At 37.5% G+C, this 21,151-nt stretch overlaps 15 protein-coding genes across 15 annotated transcripts; 9 read left to right on the top strand and 6 right to left on the bottom strand.

Annotated features, from left to right (window-relative positions):
- Nucleotides 1-70: 70 nt before the first annotated feature.
- On the bottom strand, nt 71-634 carry NEHOM01_0496 (translation initiation factor 4E; the record flags this gene model as incomplete). The annotated part of the gene is made up of 1 exon (XM_051489374.1): nt 71-634. The coding sequence occupies one exon, from the start codon at nt 632-634 to the stop codon at nt 71-73; it is 564 nt and encodes a 187-aa protein (XP_051345334.1).
- Nucleotides 635-984: 350 nt separating this feature from the next.
- NEHOM01_0495 (uncharacterized protein) lies at nt 985-1,521 on the bottom strand (the record flags this gene model as incomplete). The annotated part of the gene is made up of 1 exon (XM_051489373.1): nt 985-1,521. One exon carries the CDS (start codon nt 1,519-1,521, stop codon nt 985-987), a length of 537 nt encoding a protein of 178 aa, XP_051345333.1.
- A 29-nt stretch (nt 1,522-1,550) lies between these two features.
- Nucleotides 1,551-1,835, bottom strand: NEHOM01_0438 (uncharacterized protein; the record flags this gene model as incomplete). The annotated part of the gene is made up of 1 exon (XM_051489316.1): nt 1,551-1,835. The coding sequence occupies one exon, from the start codon at nt 1,833-1,835 to the stop codon at nt 1,551-1,553; it is 285 nt and encodes a 94-aa protein (XP_051345276.1).
- Nucleotides 1,836-1,857: 22 nt separating this feature from the next.
- NEHOM01_0494 (uncharacterized protein) lies at nt 1,858-3,558 on the top strand (the record flags this gene model as incomplete). The annotated part of the gene is made up of 1 exon (XM_051489372.1): nt 1,858-3,558. The coding sequence occupies one exon, from the start codon at nt 1,858-1,860 to the stop codon at nt 3,556-3,558; it is 1,701 nt and encodes a 566-aa protein (XP_051345332.1).
- A 616-nt stretch (nt 3,559-4,174) lies between these two features.
- NEHOM01_0493 (uncharacterized protein) lies at nt 4,175-5,047 on the bottom strand (the record flags this gene model as incomplete). Its single annotated transcript, XM_051489371.1, has 1 exon — nt 4,175-5,047. One exon carries the CDS (start codon nt 5,045-5,047, stop codon nt 4,175-4,177), a length of 873 nt encoding a protein of 290 aa, XP_051345331.1.
- Nucleotides 5,048-5,226: 179 nt separating this feature from the next.
- NEHOM01_0492 (transcription factor IIIB 90 kDa subunit) lies at nt 5,227-6,453 on the top strand (the record flags this gene model as incomplete). Its single annotated transcript, XM_051489370.1, has 1 exon — nt 5,227-6,453. One exon carries the CDS (start codon nt 5,227-5,229, stop codon nt 6,451-6,453), a length of 1,227 nt encoding a protein of 408 aa, XP_051345330.1.
- A 437-nt stretch (nt 6,454-6,890) lies between these two features.
- On the top strand, nt 6,891-7,199 carry NEHOM01_0491 (uncharacterized protein; the record flags this gene model as incomplete). The annotated part of the gene is made up of 1 exon (XM_051489369.1): nt 6,891-7,199. One exon carries the CDS (start codon nt 6,891-6,893, stop codon nt 7,197-7,199), a length of 309 nt encoding a protein of 102 aa, XP_051345329.1.
- Nucleotides 7,200-7,549: 350 nt separating this feature from the next.
- Nucleotides 7,550-9,871, bottom strand: NEHOM01_0490 (uncharacterized protein; the record flags this gene model as incomplete). Its single annotated transcript, XM_051489368.1, has 1 exon — nt 7,550-9,871. The coding sequence occupies one exon, from the start codon at nt 9,869-9,871 to the stop codon at nt 7,550-7,552; it is 2,322 nt and encodes a 773-aa protein (XP_051345328.1).
- Nucleotides 9,872-9,920: 49 nt separating this feature from the next.
- On the top strand, nt 9,921-10,211 carry NEHOM01_0442 (uncharacterized protein; the record flags this gene model as incomplete). The annotated part of the gene is made up of 1 exon (XM_051489320.1): nt 9,921-10,211. The coding sequence occupies one exon, from the start codon at nt 9,921-9,923 to the stop codon at nt 10,209-10,211; it is 291 nt and encodes a 96-aa protein (XP_051345280.1).
- Nucleotides 10,212-11,487: 1,276 nt separating this feature from the next.
- Nucleotides 11,488-12,744, top strand: NEHOM01_0489 (serum/glucocorticoid-regulated kinase 2; the record flags this gene model as incomplete). Its single annotated transcript, XM_051489367.1, has 1 exon — nt 11,488-12,744. The coding sequence occupies one exon, from the start codon at nt 11,488-11,490 to the stop codon at nt 12,742-12,744; it is 1,257 nt and encodes a 418-aa protein (XP_051345327.1).
- A 679-nt stretch (nt 12,745-13,423) lies between these two features.
- NEHOM01_0488 (transcription initiation factor TFIID subunit 7) lies at nt 13,424-14,179 on the top strand (the record flags this gene model as incomplete). The annotated part of the gene is made up of 1 exon (XM_051489366.1): nt 13,424-14,179. One exon carries the CDS (start codon nt 13,424-13,426, stop codon nt 14,177-14,179), a length of 756 nt encoding a protein of 251 aa, XP_051345326.1.
- A 475-nt stretch (nt 14,180-14,654) lies between these two features.
- Nucleotides 14,655-15,584, top strand: NEHOM01_0487 (uncharacterized protein; the record flags this gene model as incomplete). The annotated part of the gene is made up of 1 exon (XM_051489365.1): nt 14,655-15,584. One exon carries the CDS (start codon nt 14,655-14,657, stop codon nt 15,582-15,584), a length of 930 nt encoding a protein of 309 aa, XP_051345325.1.
- Nucleotides 15,585-16,617: 1,033 nt separating this feature from the next.
- NEHOM01_0486 (uncharacterized protein) lies at nt 16,618-17,757 on the top strand (the record flags this gene model as incomplete). The annotated part of the gene is made up of 1 exon (XM_051489364.1): nt 16,618-17,757. The coding sequence occupies one exon, from the start codon at nt 16,618-16,620 to the stop codon at nt 17,755-17,757; it is 1,140 nt and encodes a 379-aa protein (XP_051345324.1).
- Nucleotides 17,758-17,901: 144 nt separating this feature from the next.
- Nucleotides 17,902-18,246, bottom strand: NEHOM01_0485 (transcription elongation factor SPT4; the record flags this gene model as incomplete). Its single annotated transcript, XM_051489363.1, has 1 exon — nt 17,902-18,246. One exon carries the CDS (start codon nt 18,244-18,246, stop codon nt 17,902-17,904), a length of 345 nt encoding a protein of 114 aa, XP_051345323.1.
- Nucleotides 18,247-18,748: 502 nt separating this feature from the next.
- On the top strand, nt 18,749-20,929 carry NEHOM01_0484 (uncharacterized protein; the record flags this gene model as incomplete). Its single annotated transcript, XM_051489362.1, has 1 exon — nt 18,749-20,929. The coding sequence occupies one exon, from the start codon at nt 18,749-18,751 to the stop codon at nt 20,927-20,929; it is 2,181 nt and encodes a 726-aa protein (XP_051345322.1).
- Between the last annotated feature and the right edge of the window lie 222 nt (nt 20,930-21,151).

Here is a 21,151-nt window from a genome sequence, read left to right as displayed (position 1 = left end):
CTCATAACTAAACTATAACTTATCTATAACTAAACTATAACTAACTCATAACAAATGTATATCTGTTTATTTAAGAGGTCGGCTTGACGGGTTGTCTAAAGGAAGACCGATCACGCAAAGATTCATCATTTCCCTTGAAAATAACTGGAATCATCTGCTTAAGCTTAAGAACATCACGAATTTCGGCTTCTTGAGCTGCAAATTCAGCTGGACTGCCTGGACAAGTCTTAGTCCAAAGAGATAAAATAGTTTGATGACCTCGAACACTTATCAAAACTCCATTCACAATCATTGTTTTGAAAGGACATGCTCCCATCCACATGATAAGAGATTCAAATAACCGTTGTTCAGCTGTATTCTTCCTCATTTTAAAGATCCATTTCCCTCCTTCTAAATTCTCTGGATCTTCCCACATGGGTTGAACTCCTTCTCTAAACAAACACACATCAGTTATCGGCTTAATATCTACTAGCTTATGTAATCTTCTAATTACATAGAGGAATTCATTGATATTCTTAATTACTGCTTCAGCCTTAATTTTGCTTCTGAAGTCTTCGGTCTCTCCTTTAGTATGAACAGTACGAGAAACTGAAGAAAGAACAAGAGGAAATGCAAGTGTTTGTATTGGGCTCATTGGAATAAAAAAGAAAATGGGCTTAGATATGGATTGGGTTGAGTTGAGTTGAGTTAGTATTGGTTGTGTTTAGTTGTAGTGGTGTTTAGTTGTGTTTTGATTTAGATAAGATTTAGTTGGTATTGAGGTGTGTTAGGTTGTGTTGGGTTGAGATAGGATAGGTTAGTTGTGAGTTAGTTGTGATAGTGTTTTGATTTAGATAAGATTTAGTTGAGTTAAGTTGAGATAGGATTGAGATAGGATTGAGATAGGAGTTAGATTGTTGTAAGTTGAGATAAGATAGGAATGAGATAGGAATTAGATTGTTGTAAAATGAGATAAGGTTGTGATTTATTGGGTTGTGAAATTGATTATCTGAGTTTGGGCGTGGTGCTGCTGAGAAGGGATTTGGCATTCGGATAGGCATGGGCTTCTACTAGGGTGAAAGTTGAACCATCGGCAATGGCAAAGATAATGGTGGTGGCTTGGTGTTGGGTGAAGAAATTAGGATCGACTGAAGAGGCAGCTGGTACAATTTGAAGTAGGCCGATAGAGGTAGATGTTTTACGGTTGAAATTCTTATCTGGAGAAAAAAGTTGGTAGAGATAAGATGGAGATGATTTTGGTAAAAGAATCCAACCGGCCTCCCTTATTTTCTTATAGATAGAAAAGTACTCGTATCCTTTTTGCTTGGCATAAAGATCTAACTCTAATTCAGATATGGTTTTGATTTCAAAAAGAACTTCTTCTAGTTCTAAAAGTAAAGGTGGACTGCTTTTTAATAACCCAGAGACAAGTTTATCTTCTTTGTAACCGCATTTACGGTACTCATGTCTCCCAGGATCTTTAGGAATGTACTGCTGATGGTGCTTTTGAAACTTTTCAGCAATAGCTGCGTCAATACTCATCTAATTTTTTTGTAAGCCCAATCTACTACTCAGTTGGCCTTCATAAACTGATCGTAAAGTGAAATAGTTGCTTGAGATTTTTTTCCTTTTTGGGTAATTATTCTGGCTATTTCGGCATTTTCAATAGGAATATGACTAAAAAGTCCTGGTTTATCTAAAAATTCTTGGCATTCAAGCAAGCGTAGATCTACTTGACTAGCAGGAATACTTATATTTTGGTTTAGATTGTTACTTTGCTTTTTGTTTTTGTTTTCCTTTTTAGGAATAGATCTATAATTCAGAATGTTCTTCTTACGTGTGAAGTCAAATGTCATAAACTTTTTTATCTTTTGTTTAATGCTTAAGATGGTAACTAATGAATTTAGTGTTCTAGCGCGACTGAAAGAAAGTCTTCTTTTGATCTTTAGAGAAGCAATAACAATTTTACCACCTGATAAGATTTTTACTGACCCGTTTGAGTGGTTAGGACCAGAAATGGAAGAAGTTATCAAAATATTAGGAAAGATAAGAGAAAGAGTTAGCAAAGAAGTTAAGAGTAAAGAAGAAGAGATTAACCGACTAGTTAAAGATCAAAAAAGTTTAGAAGATGCCATTAAATCTACAGGTTTAGATAGTGAGATAAAAAACAAATCTGACCTATCTAAAAATCAAGATAAAAGTACATCTAGTCCCATTTGGATGACCGAACAGAACTTAGTTCTTAAACAAACACTACTCCTTCAAAGAATCAAAGAACTAGAACTAATCTATCAAAATCAAAAGCAAGAATTTAATGATCTAATTACCCAGATAAAAGAAGTCAATACAGCTATTGGACAAACTCAAGACCAGCCAATTCTTAATCATTCCGGCCTAATCTACCACCACAACTTACAAGAGGCTAAAACTCTCCTTACCCAACAACAAGCCAGACTAGCCGACTTAAGAGCCGAAGCCGCCACCAAAACCAAACAAAGTCAGATTAACCTCAGCCATTTAGGCATACCTTTTCAAGACTTTAAACAAACCACCTCCTCTCTTACTTCTTTAGAACACGCCTTATCTCAACCCAACCCAAATCTCACCGACTTAAACACTACTTTATCTACTACTACTTCCTCTACTACTCCTAATACTTCTAATCTTAATACTTCTACTACATCTACTAATACTTCTTCTAACCCTAATACTACTACTCCTTCTAATCTTAATACTACTTCTACATCTTCTAATACATCTACTTCTACCAATACCAATACTACATCTACTACTTCTACTTCTACTAACACCAATACCAATACCACATCTACTTCTTCTAATACTAACCTAATACTAACTCCAGCAGAAGCTACTTGCTTGTTACACCAGACGAGTAGAGTACAAAGACTAGCCCAGCAGATTGAAGCTAAACTTCAAACTAGAATTCAACTCCTTAGAGAAAGAGTGCCTGAAACTACTTTACCCCCTCCTTCTTCAACTCTTCTCCAGTCAATTGTTCAACTAAGTCAAGCCATTAATGCAGCTGAACACCTGTACAAAGCAAGAATCACTACTATTTACCAGGATAGTATCACTCGTATTCAGAAGTACGCTGATCAACTTCAAGAAATAGTACAACAACCCATTCCAGTTAGTACTTATCCTGATGTTAATGATCTGCCTTTTACTGAACAGGAACAACTCTTGATTAAAGTTGAACAAGCCGCGACTGAATTAGAAAAAGAGTATACGATTCTAAGAGATATCAAAGCCTTTATTAGAGAAAGGGAAGAACTACTGGTTAAAATGTCGGCTTTTGAAGAACAGGCTAGTGATCCACAAAGACTCTTCCGTAGTTCCTTCCAACTAATTTCCGAGGAAAAGTTCCGTAAGATGGCTGTACCTACTCTCTTACGAGTTGAAAAAGAGATCTTCTCATTGGCCCAGGAGTATACAACTCGTTTTAATCGACCGGTTTCTATCAACAACCAACTAATTGTTAACGATCTCCAAGTTCAAATTTCACACCGAATCATTAACTCTAATGTTTTTCTAACTGCCCGGCCTAAGACCCGTTAAGTCCTAACTTACTACTCAATAAGTTAGATTAAGTTGAGTTTAATTAGGTTTAGATAAGAGCAAGTTAGTATCTACTTGAATATTTAGCATGTACTAACCCAATAAATATACACTGATAGTTTACTTTGAATTTAAACATGTTCATTTAAATCTCGTACGTATGAGTATAGTTGAAATAAGTATAAGTAGAAGAAAGAAATACTCCCGAGTAAGTCGGACCAAACGTATTCCATCTCAACTCAAGACCAGCTTAGTAATAGATTGGAGTAAGTTTAACTTGTCATAACATTATATAGAGTTAGTATTTAGATAGTATAACTCAACTCAACTCAATTCAATTATAACATCCTCAGTAATCAAGACGTTTTAAAGCCACCTGAGTATTCCATACAATTACCATCTTAAACTAACTCAACTTAACTCAACTTAATACCACATGACTCAATACAATACAATCCAAACCCAACCCAATCCAACCCAACTTAACTTAACACAACTTAATACCACATAACATAACATAACACAACCCAATCCAACCCAACTTAACTTAACACAACTTAATACCACATAACATAACACAACCCAATCCAATCTTAACTCAATACTATTATCCTATTTATTCAACTGATACTTCGTCCACCACCCGATTAAATACGCCTGGTTTTGACTGGCCTTCATCATCACCTCCCTCCTTATCCCGTCTGGCCGCCCGGCGTAACGTACTTAGAGCCATCAAGTCCTCTAGTAAAGGAATCTCCCCTAGAAACTCACAAGGCGTAAAACACCTAATATTAGCCCTTTTCTTACCCAGCATATACTCATAGTCCCTTAATGATTCTCTGATCATGTACTCCCTCTTCTGCTTAGTAATACTAGCCATAGGTAAGTCTAAAGGTACATCTTCTTCCTCTACTCCTTCTAGTATAGGACAACAGGCTTGTAACTCCAACTTAGTCTGTTCTTGTAAGTGTTCTCTTACATCCTGGTCTAAGTACTTCTTCTCTTGTAACTCCTTCTGCTCGTCCTCTTCCTTACCTGTAAAGTCAACTAGACTTCTGTCTTCTTCTGGTACTTTAATCTCTTCACCTGGTCTTAGCATTTCCAGTAGAGAAACCTTACTCCTTCCCTCCTCCCTCCTTATCTGTTTTGTTATGTTAAGTTGAAACTGTAAGAATGAGACTAATTCCTCCCGACGATAAGATCCAGCTCCACCAACGTACTCAGTAATCAAAATCTTTTGCATCAACTCCTCAATCGGTCCCCGTTCAGCTGCAGTCTCCTTATCTTCAGCTGGTAAATTTAAAGCTTCCCCAAACTCAACTTCACTCATGATTTGTTTAACATTTACTAAGGAGCGTATCATAAAATCAAAAGCAATATCTACCAAAATTTGCAAGGCTTGTTTGTTAGCCTTTTCAAAACCTACTTGACTTAATATCTCAGCTATCACTGCTTGAATAAGCTGAATATGTATGTGAGAATCATCCATGAAAAGAAAAACTTTCAATCAATCTCTATATACAACTTGTTCTTATCTCTAGTTATAATAAATAATAAGTCACCAAGTCAAAACTTATGAGAAATAAGATAAGATCTAATAAAAATAGAGGGTTTAACTTTAATAGAGATACGGAGTCTACGTAAATATCTGAAAAACTTTGCCAGGATATGAAGTGTGCGATTTGTAAAACATCTCGGATTGAAACCGATGCGGCTCGAGATATTAGTTATTGTACTTCTTGTGGTCTAGTTATTGAAGAGAGTACTATTGTATCTGATGTGCAGTTTGCCCAAGATACAAAAGGTACTTCTGTGCTTCAAGGCCAGTATGTAAGTAGTGGAGATAGTAAGAAGTTAGTAGCTGGGAAGTTTATTACGACCAACCATTTAGCTAATATCAAGAATACGGCTAAATCAATTGGTGATTCGTTGGGAATTGGAGAGACACAAATCAATGCAGCTATGCGTTGGTACAACTTAGCCTTACAGTTTAACTTTACCAAGGGGCGTAAGACACAAGTTCTGTTGGCGGCTTGCTTGTACATAACTTGTCGGGAGGAGGAGACGCCGCATATGTTGATTGATTTTGCCGGAGTGTTAAGAGTGAATGTGTTTAAGATAGGCAGTGTCTTTTTGAAATTGATTAGATTGTTGAATATTACTGTTCCCTTAGTCGATCCTTCTTTGTACGTGCCGCGGTTCTGCAGTAAGTTGCAATTGACGAGTCCGCAAATTGCGAAGACTTCTTTGCGGTTGATTGCCCGAATGGATAGAGACTGGATGGTAGTGGGTAGGAAGCCGGCTGGGATTTGTGGTGCGGCTATTCTAGTGGCCAGTCGGATTCATGGCAGTCCCCGTGGAGTTGAGGAGGTAGCTGGAGTAGTTAAAGTTTGTGAAGCAACTATTAACAAGCGACTGGCCGAGTTGAAGGAAACGGCTACGGCTGGACTGTCCATTAATGAGTTCAATACGGTTTGGCTGGAGAAAGAAGAAGATCCACCGATTATCAAAGTACGGGGGCGTGCCCATGTGAAAAGTACTCCGGAAGAAGTAGCTGGGCCTTTACCGGCTACACCAACGAGTATTGCCTGGGGTGAGGAGATGGAAGTGGGAGAAGCTAATGCTGAGAGTGATTTAGATAGTGAAGAGGACGGAGTGAGTGAGGATGCTCTTCTAACTGCTGAAGAGACTCGTGAGAAAGGAAGGATTTGGGAGGCCATGCATGAGGAGTACTTAATTGAGCGGAAGAAGCGCGAAGTCCGTACTAAGCCAAAAACACGCCGGGTGCGACCTAAAGCCTTACCTTTAGAAGATGCCGTGGAAACTGCCGTCCGAGCCAAGCACTTATCTTCTCGTATCAATTATACAGCTATCAAAAGTCTATTCCAAAGATAAGCCAACGTTTATTCCCAGGATATTTACTACTTAACATGCAATGCTACCCCAATGGCAATTCAATGCTACCCCATAACAATTCAATGCTACCCCATAACAATTCACCACTAACCCCATAATAATAAACACAATAATAAGTTAAGATAAGATTGAGTTGAGTTAAGTTAAGTTAAGATAAGATTGAGTTGAGTTAAGTTAAGTTAAGATAAGGTTGAGTTGAGTTAAGTTAAGTTAAGATAAGGTTGAGTTGAGTTAAGATAAGATAAGATAAGATAAGATTAAGTTGAGTTATTTTGCTATCTGAATGTACACATATCTTAACTTAAGCTTATCTCAATTGCCAAATGTACGTTGAACTTTTAATTAGTGTTTGGTGGTTATTGCTTGGGATTGGTTGATGAATGCTGAGGTATATATACTTAGCGATTCTGAAACACATGGAAAGGAAAGTAGAGAAAGAGCTTAAAGAGGCTCAAGACGATCTTCAGGAGGCAATAAGCTCAGAAAAAGCTAGAGCTGCTTCTGTTTCTGAACTAAAACAACAATCTATAGATATGGAAAAATCAATGGGAGCTTTCCAAACGGAATCTGAAGCTGCCAAAAACCGGATCTGGTGGAAAAGTGCCAAATGGATAGCCATAGCTTCCATTCTAATCATCCTTATCTTTGGCACTCTCTTCTTTTTTATAGCCAGTAAGCTCAAAGGCACCTTCTCCTCCGATTCCCCACCCGACACTGACCAATAAATACTAATAAAGTAACCACTTCCTACCGGCTTAGTACTTCATTTCATATTTTGAAACACATATCTAAATTACACCCTTATCTCAAATACACATTCATATCTAAAATACAAACTTATCTAAATTATACACTCATATCTAACTTACACATCCCTATCTAAATTACAAACTTATCTAAACCAATACATATCTAAAATACAAACACATACCCACCTAACCCAATACTAAACCAACAGAAACCAAACACATACCCACACAACATAAACCACTCAATACTAATCCAAACACATATCTAATATTTATTGCAACTAAATACTAAACACAACCTTATCTAATCCTAACTCAATCTTAACTTAACCAGTTTGCGACCATCGGGGATCCTCAACTGCCTCAGGGGCTTGCACGCGCTGGAATAAAGCTCCAGCCTTCTCGCGCAACCCTTCAATCCGTCTTAATGCCCGTTTCATAGCCGCTCGTTTCTCAGTCGCTGCTTGTACGTCCTGCAGACTAATCCCATACATCATCTCTAGTCTTTGAATCCGCTCGGGCTGTTCCGAAAGTAAACCAGCAATAGATGCCCTTAAGGACTCCTCCGAATGTTCAGTGTAAAGACTTACAAGTGTACTTAAGGCAGCCTGTTGTATCTCTTCCGTACTGCTCTGTTTAAGCACCTCTTTAATACCCACTAGTAAACTACGCACTGGACATGCCCCCGTACTAGCCATTTCCCAAAGCACACCAGCTGTTTCCGGACTACAAGCACTAGCAACAACCACTGCTATTCTTTGCATCTCACTACTGACTATCCCATCATTATTCTCCTCCTCAGCCCTTAATCTACTCCATATCTCTCTAATAAAGGCATGTTGAGCCGATCCTGATAATCTAGCTAATAATTTTGTTATCTTTCTTACTTCAGATAAGCTGCCACTACTAATTCGTGCATAAATACACTGTAGAGCAGGCATACCTAAGACTTGTTCAGCATCTCCACCAATTGCTTCTAAAACTTTAGCCGCTGTATCTATTACTCCAATCATCTCTCCTGATTGTGAGGTCAGATAAGTAATAAACCGGGGAAAGACTTCAGTTAAAAGACCAGGACACCGTTGGGCAGCTGCAACTAAGGCGGCTAGTCCACCCGCTTGGAAGTCTTTCATAGTCAGTGCTACTAAGTCCGGCCGGTTCATCAGTACAGCCGCTGAAACTGCTAAGTCCATCGCATGACTAGGTCCACTTACGGCCCGCTGGTACACTGCTTGCAGTAAAGCTGGAGTTAAAGTCCCAGCAGCTGACATAGCTAGTAAACATTCCCGGGCAGCTGCACATTCTTTAGCCGTAGATAAGGAAGCAGAACTTAAGGCTGCTTCTTGATCCTCACCACGAACAAGTGCTTGTTTTAATCTTAGATAAGGCGAAGTCAAAGGAGCCGGTACTAAAGCCCGTTTAATCAAAACTTCAGCAACTGGAATAGGCAACTCAGTATGAAACCGTAAAAGTATATCTGTCGCCAAGTAAGGCAAAGACTCAGCTAGTAAATCAACTGTGCGAGCAATTGTATCATTAGCCCCTGCTCCAATTTTCAATCCTAGATTAGATAAGGCAATAAAAAACTCACCCGGTTTTCCTCCCAAAACCATAGCTATACTCTCCTGTGTCTCCTCAACTCTTAGTAAGAAGCCACGGGCGCGGGCGGCAAACACTTTCAAGAGGTCTAAAACTGCTGCAGCTCCAACTCCTTCTTCTTCAGCTGCACTCGTATCTAAAGATAAAGATTCACCTTCTACTCCAACTAAACCAACTACTCCTAAAGACCCAGTACTTACCTCACTTAAGATCTGTCTGAGTAAATCATCAAAAGCTCCTTTCTGCATACATTTAGGTAAGGCCCGATTACCTAAACTAGCACAAGCCACCACTAAACCCGCACTCGGTTTCAAATCATAAGCAGTCAAAAGATAAGCTGAAATAACTCTAAATAACTGACTATTAGCTGGTACAGATATTTCACTGATCAGTTCAGCCACTAAGCCAGAAAAGGCCGGTTTTGTACTAAAGAAAGCTTCTAAAGCTACTGCTGAAGCAGATCCTAAACGGGCCAACCAAACTAAAATAGATAAGGCCGTCTCAGTTGTACACTGATTAGCCACTAAACCAAATAAATCATCAGCCGGTCCATGTAAGGCTTTTTTCAACTCGTATCTCCTTTCTTCCGTTATCTCTAACGAATCAACTGCCTGGGCTAAAAACTGTCCTAAGACTTCAGCCCCAATCGGTTGTCCTCGACTTATTAAGTCCTTAATCCGACTAATAAACCCACTCGGTTTAACCGGCCAGTAAAGAAGACCTAAAGTAGCATAAAGAGCAGCTAAACGAACACTAACTAGTCTATCACTATCTAAACAACAAAAAAGTAACTCTTCAACTTGATTAATAAATAGATCTAAAGATGGTTCACTTAACCGATCTGGAGTTTGCAAGGTCTTCTGCAAGGTCAGTAATGCATAAAATTGTCCCAGCTGATCTTCTTCTTTTACAGCTTGAAACAAAAGTAAGATAGTCTGATCAGATTTGGTATATTGTAAAAGTAAATCTTCAGCTGTAGAAGAAGGCGAAGAACCGTTTTTCAGTGCACCAATAAGCATTCTAAGATGGGAAATAGTGAAAGATTGCATGTAGAATTCCAAAAAATAAAAGAATTTAAGTGGATAGATTAGCCAGGGGATGTTTTTGGCTGGAGAACAGAAGACAGAGGAGATTAAGAAGCAAATAGACGAGATAATAGGTCTAATGGAAGAGCAGATAGAGAGTGCTAAACGGAAACAGAGTGAGATAGAAGGACTGATCAGATCAACTGAAGCTGCCTCGGAAGAGATAGCAAAAATGAAGTCGGGATCGGAGATAGCAGAGGCGGCATCACGTCAGAATAGAAGAGTCTTAGTGGTTAGTGCAGGTATTTTTATTGGACTGTCCTTGGGAGGGATGCTACTCTATACAGTAGCTAAATTAAGATAAGATTTTGGTTTTGATTTTGAATAAGTAGTGAGTTAGTTTGGGTTGGTTTTGATTTTGATTTTGATTTTGAGTTAAGTTATCTTGTGTTAACTTTACTTTACTTTACTTTACTTATCTTATCTTTACTTAACTCAATATGAAGTCCATCTAGAAACGTACAACAAGTGATATACCTTGATACGAGATAGTCGGCCATTTATTGAAGGTGGGTGATGATGAGTGCGAAAATGACGTCATACTTAAATTTTAATAATCCTAAGGTTTTGGTTAAGATTTGGTATGATTTGAATTTTCTACTAACGTTATGGGTATGGTAGTGTCATGGAGTTGTAGGCGTAGTGTATGGATGCGATCGAACAAGACATAAACGAATTGTAGTGAGAAAAGAGTAGTGGTTGTCTAACGACACTACACTTACTCAATACGTACTCAATACTTACTCAAATCAAAACTACAACAGAAGGCCGAATTGTACTTGAGTTGGTATGATTATGTTGTTCATAGTTATACTAAGAGAGTACTAGGATGCTTTAGATAGCTCAATCAGTAAATCATGTTGGGTTCAGTTTATTAGAATATTATGTTATATTACATTAGTAGATGGTGTGTTATGTTACGTTGTGTTAGTAGATGGTGTGTTACGTTACGTTATGTTATCATTGACTTAGTAGATGGCCTTGTAATGAGTTAGTAGATGGAGAATATTGCCTCAATAAGAGGTATGTAAAACTCAACTTAACTCAACGTTATGCTTTGTGATTGGGTTTTGTAGATACTTGAGTTACTTCTATCAATACCATCTACTAACTCAATACTAACTTAACTCAACTTAACTTAGCTCAATTGGGTTAGTATTCTGGAGGGGTAGTTTTGGCGTTGTAGATGTTCTGGGGTTTTTAGAGATAGTAGTTTGGGTTGAGTTTATGTTATGTTATTATGTTGGGTTATGTTGTGTTGGGTTATTGTGATACAAATAGTGTTTATGTAAGTATGTATTTAGATTATGTGCTATCTAAATACAAATTCAACTCAACTCAATCCAAATCCAAATCCAAATCCAAATCCAAACTAAACTCAATCCAATCTAAACTAAACTAAACACAACATAACATAACATAATACAACACAACATAATACAACACAATACCAAGCTAATATGTTATTTAGAAAGGGTAATTTGGCCAGATAAGCTATGATAGGCTATATTAAGCTATCTAATGCAAATGAAGACAATAGAAGTGTCTTAATCTTGGCTGAAAATTAAACAATATTTACAATGAATGCGCTGAAGACTCTTTTGAAGCTATTAGCGCCTAAGAAGAAACAAGTCCCAACTGAACTACTAGGCACTTTGGGTGTAACTCTTATTAAGCATACTAAACTATTTCGTGTTAAGGCCGAATTTAAAGGGCATGCCGCCGTAATTACAGATAAAGATCCCAAGACTTTATTTGATGTGTTTAAACATGGAACTCTAGTGCTTAAGATAGGCAGTAAAAGAAGAAAGATTAAGACTGATAGTATCTCAGAAACATTGCAAATCGACCAAGCTGGTGCATCTTTACTCGTTGAATATCGGCCCAACAAGAAGAAGTTGTCAACTGAAGACTTCTTATTCCTCAGAGTACTTGGCCAAGGGACTTTTGGGAAAGTAGTTCTAGCTAAGCATAAGAAAACAGGCCGGTTGTATGCCTGTAAGATCATTAAGAAAACAGCTGAGAAAGACTCAATTGATAAGATGATTAACGAAAAGGATATTTTACAAAAGATAAGCTCGCCGTTTTTGATTCATTTACTGGCCTCATTTCAAACGGCTGAACGTGTTTACTTGATTCTGCCCTATGTAGAAGGGGGAGAGTTGTTTAAACATCTTCAGGACGAGAAAGCTTTCTCTGAAGATAGAGCTAGAATTTACATAGCTGAGTTGTTGATTGCTGTAGAGCACTTACACCGGAATGGTATTATTTATCGTGATTTAAAGCCCGAGAACATTTTGTTAGATCGTGAAGGCCATATCGTACTTTGTGATTTTGGCATGAGTGTGCAAAATGAAGTGGCCCGTACTTACTGTGGTACACCCGAGTATATTGCACCGGAAATAATTAGAGGTGATGCTTATACTGAAGCAGTTGACTACTATACTTTAGGAGTTCTGCTCTACGAAATGGTAACGGGCAATCCGCCATTCCTAACTGGGGAGGGAGAAGATCGTGATGATTTAGAGAACAAGATCCTTTTTTCCGAGATAGAGTACCCTGAAGGCCTTTCCAGTGAAATCAAAAGACTAATTAGCCGGCTAGTCCGTAAAAGTCCCGAAAGGCGGCCCAAAGCCGAAGAGATCAAGCAAGAACCCTTTTTTAGCGGCCTAGAATGGGATAGAGTGGAAAGGAAAGAGTATATGGCTGAACTTATCTCTGTAGAAGATGACAAAGAAGAAAGCAATCCAGCCGAGGCTTCCGGAGAATCAAATGCAGTTGGTTACAAACAAACAATCCCTGGATTTACTTATTGCAAGGAAGAATGGGATGGTTAGATAAATTGATTTGGGCTATCTTATCTTACGTTTTGGTTTTGCTTTTGATTTAAACAACACATTAAATGACACTAACTTAAGTTTAGTTTGAGTTATGTTATGTTTAGTTTAGATTGGGTTGAGTTGAGTTAGATTATTATACCAACCCAATACTTAACTCAATACTTAACTAATACTTAACTAATACTTAACTAATACTTAACTCAATACTTAACTAATACTTAACTAATACATACTCTAGTAAAGAGATTCCTTGTGATAAGTGTGGGTACCGTTTATTAGATAAATATGGGTGTGTTAAAATAAGATGACGTCATACTAAGTTAGTATTAATAAGTAGTGTGTACTAAGCCAGTGATCAGGTTGATCGCATTGGTATAGTGTTGGCAGTGTTAGTACTGGGAGTGGCCGTATGACAACAGTACATTGGACTATGTCAATATCTAATTTATTATCTAGGTAGTACTCTATTGAGCAACTACTTCAATTCAACTTACCTAAACTCTAACTTAAACTCTTATCAAGATCTACCAACTATTTAATCAAAATAACAACTTAAGATAACATAACCCAACTCAACCCAATCCAACACAACTCAATCCAAACCCAAACCCAACTCAATCCAACCCAATCTCAACTCAACCCAACTCAATACTAACTCCAATCTCTTTTCTTTTTTATGGAAGACCAGTTCATTATTCGTCCCCCCGAGAGTATCAAAGATAAGCTCAATGAAGATGTTAAGAAAGGAGCCGTTCATAAAATAACAATTAAGATGATTTCCAGTAAAGAAGGTATTTTAACCTATGAAGGTAAGACATACACCGGATACTTAGTAGATCTACCTTGTATTGTTGAATCTCATAAGACTTTAGATAACAAACAGTTTATTAAGATAGCTGACATATCAAAGATCTTTGTTTTCTCAGATGATTCAGCCAATGCCCAAAAGATAGCAGAAGAAGCTTCTCTATCAGGTCTTACTCCTCCTATGAAGTACGTTCGTAACCGCCGCTTCCGACAACGTCTTACTAAAGCTCCTATCATTGAAGAGATAGAGAAGGCCGTTGCTCGTCTCTTAGAGATGGATAAAGAAGCCTTAAGAGTAGATGTACAGGTAATGAATAAGGATGAAGGTGATGAATCAGAAGAAGATGTTTCATCTTTAGCAGCCGAGATAGAACTTAATCTAATGGAGAGTGAAAAGATAACCAGAACTATAGAACCACTAACTACTGAACAAGATAACGAAGAGCTATCTAAGAAAGAAGAAGAACTTAAAGATCTACTGATTAAATTACAAGAGAAGAAAGAGCAACTAGAAACAATTACTAATCCAATTCTAAGGAAGAGATTCCAAGAAGGAGTTGATCTCTTAGAACAAGAGAAGAATGAAAAGGAAAAGGAGATAGCTGCTATCTTAAATCAAAAATAATTGTTCAAAATAAGATGAGATTTAAGTTGTATTTTGTTATGGTAGTGAGATAGGATAGGATTATAATCATGTTATGTTTGTTGTTGTATGTTTCTAACAGGACATTTCGGGTTTTTACAAGACGGCTAGAAAATTACCTAATAAGGAAATTTTCTTGTCTATAAATCGACCTGCAAATCAATAAAGACGAGAGTTTGAAAGATGGACTGAAGAAAACAACTGGGTCAACGGTTTTATTTTTGTTTAGCTTATTGATTTTGAGATGACGTCATCTTTTGCTTTTCGTTGGGCTTTGCTAATAAAAGTTGTTACTTACTTGAGATATAGTTTTGATAGAAGTTGTATTAACCAATGGATTTAATCGATTTTTATTCGGATTTTAATTCATCAATTCAAAATTCATTTTTTGGCAACGGAATAATTTCCTTATTAGGAAATTTTTCAAATTATAAATCTCGGTTTTTTATCAGTATTAATGAGTAGTATCGATCAACAAGAATTTACTGAATTTGTTCGACACTACTTTAAGAGTAATATAGAATCCCCCTCTACTGAACTTCGTGAACTACTGACGGATATATACCTCCTTACAAAAACAACAGAGACCAAGCCAACCATTGCGTCGTCCTTCGATATAAGTGGCATTCTCGTACCATTAATTAGTGCTATCGCAGGTTTAGCATTAGTAATAGGAATTATTACCGTATTAGTTGCTACTTATCGGAAATCATCTAAGAATAAGCTGATAGTTGAAGAGGAGACAGATTATCCATTCGGTAAATACAAGTGGTCTTCTGGTTACGATTATCAAGATCTTGATGACCAATCCTCTACATCGGGATGGCCTATTCAAGATGATGCTGGTGAGAGTTTGGCTGCATTCCAGGGGGAAGATCGCACAATAACTCCAGTTGAGCGCACTACAACACGCCCAAACCAACCAAGCACTTTAAAACAAACACTAACGGCTGAAGAACAAAAGCGGGCGAAGGAAATAAGCGTTGGATTAAACGGAAAATCGTATGACGACCTAATAGCGACGTACACTTTTGATCTACACAGACTACTCCCATTAGTAAACGGTGGCTTAGAACCCCAAATAGCTGAACCACAAACACTCGACCAACAGCCATTACGGACCCAAGTAGAATTCCTTATAGCTCAGATAAATTGGAGCTCTCGGGCAATAGAAGATCAAGTAATAGAACTAGACGGCTACCTCAGTGGATTAGAATCAGGCAACATGCATCAACAAGTACAAAAAGTAAGACAAATGATCCTGGCCAAGCACAGTAGGCTAGTGTCCCTAAAACAACAATACCAACAACTGCTAAGCAAACTTAAACGTGTACCAATAAACAAGCCCAACGAAAAGCAAAAGATGACGTCATCTCAAAATCAATAAGCTAAACAAAAATAAAACCGGTGGCCCAGTTGTTTTCTTCAGTCCATCTTTCAAACTTTCGCTTTTATTGATTTGCAGGTCTATTTATAAACAGGAAAATTTCCTTATTAGGTAATTTTCTACCCGTCTTGTAAAAACCCGAAATGTCCTGCTAGAAACGTACAACAAGTGACATACTTTGATACGGCATAATCGACTATTTATTGAATGTAGACGAAGATGAATGCAAAAATGACGTCATACTTAAATTGTAACTAATCCCAAGGTATCGGTTAAGATTTGATATGATTCGAATTCTCTACTAACCCCATACTAATAAGAATGCGATCAGTCAATAAATAGTGTTTTGAAATGAGAAAGAAGTAGTGGGTATCTAACAACCTGTAGTGCTGTCATACGACCACTACTCATTTCTCACAACGATCAACCTGATCACTGGCAAGCTACTCACTACTTAGTACTAAACCAATACTAACACGCAACTTTAATAGAATCAGGGTCTTATAACCAAATTAGTTTTGCATATCTACGATATACTTCGATATGACGTCATCCTCTCACTTACAGTCATATTTACTTAATAAAAGGTACCGGTGTTCGTCTCAAGGAATGTCTTTAATGGAGTATGTATTGGCTAATGGATGTTATCCATCCCATGGGCACTACACAACCCTACAATAAATCAAGATAAGATTGGATTATGTTATGTTAAATTTGTTATCTAAATATAGATAAGATTATATTTTTATTATTTAAATACTAATACAAGACGAACTTAAAATAATTCAAACTTAAACTTAATTTAATTTTTACTTAATTTAAACTTAAACTGAATTTTTACTTAATTTATTCCTGGCTGCGATTTGCAGGGGGTAAAAAATAAAGTCATTAACTTAAGCTTCAACTAAAATCCACTTTCCTTTTTCAGAATATATTTGCGTTCTAAAAAGGAAAAACGCAGTTGTGGATCAAAAAGGAATATTCCTAATAAGGTAATCCTCAAACTATATAAGAAAAGCCATATTAAGGTCATATGCATACTAACCTATTCCTCTCACTTTCTCTCTTTCTCTCTCTAACCCACGCCTTCGTCTACTACCCCATCCCTACTACTACTACTACTACTACTACCCCAGATGGTCTAACCCCCTACCCCTATAACCTCTATGACGACCCCCTTGCTTCGCAGTCCCTTCTAGCCCAAGTCTTAGATGAAGCCATCAATAACCCAGACCCAACTGTCCTTAATAAGTTAGCTGATGATATAGCTAATGAAGAGGACTACGAACGAAGACAAGCTATGGTAGTTAATGGTGGTACTGTTTTAGGCGGGTTTTCTCTTTCTTTTGATGAAGGTCCTTGTAGTAATACTAGGCAACTACTTTCTATTCTAGCCCAGCATAAAGTAACTTGTGCTTTTCATATTGATCCTTTTAAAGTAACTAGTACTACTCTACCTTTAGTTAAGGAGATGCTTAGACTAAACCATGTAGTTGGTTTAGCCGTAGTTAGTACAGTTGATTTAAAGAGTCTTTCTTTAGCTGAGTCTCAGCAACATATTCTAGCTGCTTTTAATGCTTTTAAGAAGCGATTAGGTTGGACACCTTTAAGTGTTCGTTTACCTAAGGAAGGTTATTCATCTGCTGATGTAGAGTATGCTTGTTCTTTAGGTCTAATAGTTAGTGAGCCAAATTATGATTTACATGACTATGAAGATCCACAATTTATTAGTACTTTATCTGAGTTAATATCTCAATCTGATCCCTTATCTAATTCCTTTGTTCTTGTTTTAAGAGATAAGTATATTAATTCTGTTAATTCTGTATCTGATCTTATCAGTTTAATGACTAACCATGGGTATCAGTTACTTAACTATCAGGATAATACAGGGATTGAGACTTCAAGTGAGCCAAGTGCTATTATGTTAGGTGATATGGGTGGTGATATGCATAATAACGATTGGGTTAGTATGCTTATCAAAAATCAAAAGCAGAATCAAAATAATGCTAAATCTAATCTCAATAATAATCAAAATGGGAAGGCAGCTGCTTTAATTATGGGTCCTGCTAAGAAAATCATTCCTAAGGTTGAATCTCTAGCTACTAGTTCAGCTGCAGCTATCAAGACTTTTACTATTGGTGGTCTTATCGTTATAGTTGCCCTCTTTATTTAACCTAATAAATAAGTTAGCTTATCTTATCTTATAACGTTATTTTAGTAGATCTTATGACGTCACATACCTAGATGGCAAAGGACTTATCTTATCTTAACTGATGACGTCACTTATCTTCACTTATCTTATCTTACCTTAACTTACCTAGATGGCAAAGGACTTATCTCTGGGGATGTATGTACGTCCGGCTCTTTCTAAGGCCATGATTTTACTTTCGGGTAGATCTCCATCCATAGTAATGGCATAAAGACCTTGTGTATATCCATCTAGATGTTGCCATCTAGCCATCCAAGAACTCTTAGCATTAATGATAGCAATTAGACCAGAAAACCTATCTGTAGTACAATCAAGAACATTATCTGTACTATCTTTCATTCTTAGCATAACACAATTATCACAACCTGATTCTTTGAACTGAGATTGAGTCTTCACTAGAGAACAGCCTAAACATGCTCTAAGCTTCTTGTTTATCGCCGGAGGAATAACCATTGCAAAAAATTGGACTGTTCAGTATAGATATAGATATCTTAATAAAGACAGATTGGGTTGGTATTTAGTTGGTGTTTGGTTAGTATTGGGTTGGTGTTTAGTTGGTGTTTGATTTGATTTAGTAACAACTTATCTTATCTTATCTTAATCTGTGATTTTAAAAACTCATAAAAGAGATAGGGAGAGTTTGGGTTGAGTTGGGTTGGGTTGAGATAGTGTGTGCTGATTTGGACGGTGGGTTGGCTGGGAGTGTATGGGTTGGGTTGGGAGTGCTTATTGGGATAAAGGAGGGAATTGAACGGGTATGGAGTAGGTTAAGGGGGTGGTCGAACTTTGCGTAGTAGGTAGAGATAGGTATGTGAGGTGTTGTGGTGATGGTAGTAAGATGCGTTAGTATGAATAAAGGTTGAGGTGAGTTAGTATTGAGTTGATTTGGTTTGGGCTGGGTTTAGATAAGCTATGGGGATTTGGTGTATAATTAAAGTAAAGTTTTGAATTAGATATGAAAGCCTATCTAATATACCTTGTGCTGATTGTGAATGGATGGAATGCGTGGTTGGGAAGTGCGACAATGGATCCTAATAATATAGATATGAATGAAAGTTACTTGCCTGGTGCTTTGCCTTTAGCACCAGTGGATGATACAAGACTTGGTCAACCTCCTGTGCGTAGGGAGGTGCCTGACTCGGCATCTTGGCAGTCGACTTCAAATATAGATGAGAATGGTATGTATTATAATACAACTTCAAATTCATCTATGTATATGAATAGTGGTATGGCGCCTAATTACAATGCATGCTTAGGTACGAGTGGAGGCTATAACTTTAATTCGGATGTTAGTTCCTATCAAAATGATGGTATGTGTTATGACTTAGATGCTGGCCGAATTTATGCTCCTGATAATAATGGCTTAAATCAAAATACTAACCCAATAGTTGACTTGACTACGAATAGCAACCCATATCAAAGTAGTAACTCTTATCAAAATGATAATATTTCTCAAAGTAGTAACTCGTATCAAAATGATAATGTTTCTCAAAATAGCAACTCGTATCAAAATGATAATGTTTCACAAAATAGCAACTCGTATCAAAATACTAACTCTTATCAAAATACTAACCCAATACTAACCCAAAGTACTAATACAAGACAACAAGTTGACAAATGCCAAGATACCAACCCAGTTCAAGATACTAACGTAACTCAAAGTAGTACTTTACAAGCTGACCAGGAGCTAGATGGTGCGCATATTTCCTCGGCGCTTAAGAATATGAATGAGCATCTGATGGTGTTGAGTCGTCTTATATTGGCCAGTCGCGCCTGCATTGTTTGTCCATTACATGTGCAACGCACCCGTTGCGTCTCGCTTTGGGCTAATGCTTTTGATTATACTCTGGGCGGAGTTGTAGCGACTAAAAGCGAACGTGGGGCAATTTTGCATCGAATAAGATCTCGAGTTGATGTTATCAAACAGATGCACGATCGAATAACGGAATTAGGTAAGTTCTTGACTATTTATGCACATTCGTACAGTAAGGAGTTTTCCCCTTGTAACCAAATGATTGCTTACTTGATAAAGCTGTTTGATAATTTGTATCTATCATCGGTTTCGTTGGATTTCAGCACGCCGATGGATATAGATAAGATGGAACGGCTAACTTGTTGCTACTTGGAGTTGGAATACAAGAGCTTGTGGTTAATTGGCTTGTTTTTGGAGAAGTTGGTTTATCTGCAACACCAACCAAACTATCCATTTGCTTCTATAGTTAACCAAACCATTATGTACTTGTTCTTAGCCCATCAGACTTCAGCTAATGCTGCCACTAATAACTGTGGTCTTGTCTCAATTCGGACCTACCACTATATTACCCAACTTTTAGATCTTTGTGTATCTATTTTAGATAAGAACATAACTATTATTACAGCTGAAACTTTAGTACTGCTATCTGCTCAAGATGCCTTTATTAGTCCCATTTCGGTAGGCCCCAATTCTACAGTCAATTATCGCCATATCCTATCCTGCTACAAATACCAATTTACTGCTCGCCACAATGCTGTTTCTATTCTATCCCAGCAAATCGTCTTCCAAACTCGGATTATTCTACTCTATAATTCCCTACTTGAACTTCTACGCCCACAAGAAACTGAGTCCATGGCCTTACCCATCTTATTAGGCCTGTTTAAGGAGTGTATACAAGGCAGTTCTCCAGCTATCCAAGAGTTAGCTTTCAAAGGGTTTGATCCTAATAACTATCAGCCATTCGTAAAGTATTTCATTGACAAAGCCCCAATTCCTTCCACCACTCGAGCTTCTTTATGTCATACCTTGATGTTCCAGCAATACCTAGCTTATTTCGGATGCAACCTATATTCAACCCCAGGCCACACATCAGTTGCCTCTCCTTCTCTAATACCCCTCCAAATTCTAGATGATCTAGCCCAGCGACTAATCCAATACAACCACGGCATAGCCCAAGGCACATGCTACACTGCCTATACCAAGACCCACACGTACGTATCTGATAAAGATCCATTCTATCAACAATTCAAATATATTCCTAAAATCGATTCTGACCCTGCTTATGAGCATACAGCTAAAGCCAAGGTAAGTCTCGACCAAACCGCCCAATCTCCTTTTTTTTACCCTATCTCTAATGATACATATCAACAAGCCTATTCTTAAAATAAATCCAAACCCAACTCAATCCCAAAATTGTAAGCCAGCATTTGTCTTTTTAAAACAATCTCACATTGGGCTAGTATAGATTAAGTTAAGTAAAGTATAGATTAAGTTAAGTAAAGTAAAGTAAAGGTTATGTGAATGTTAGGTTGGGTTAGGTTGGGGTCAGTTAAGTATAGATTATGAGATGATTTGTTATTAGCAGATTGGCAGTTTAATCTAAAT

This window comes from Nematocida homosporus, assembly GCF_024244095.1.
Source record: "Nematocida homosporus strain JUm1504 chromosome Unknown 4509, whole genome shotgun sequence".
Classification (NCBI taxonomy): Eukaryota; Fungi; Microsporidia; genus Nematocida; species Nematocida homosporus.
This window is presented reverse-complemented; position numbering and strand designations above follow the sequence as displayed.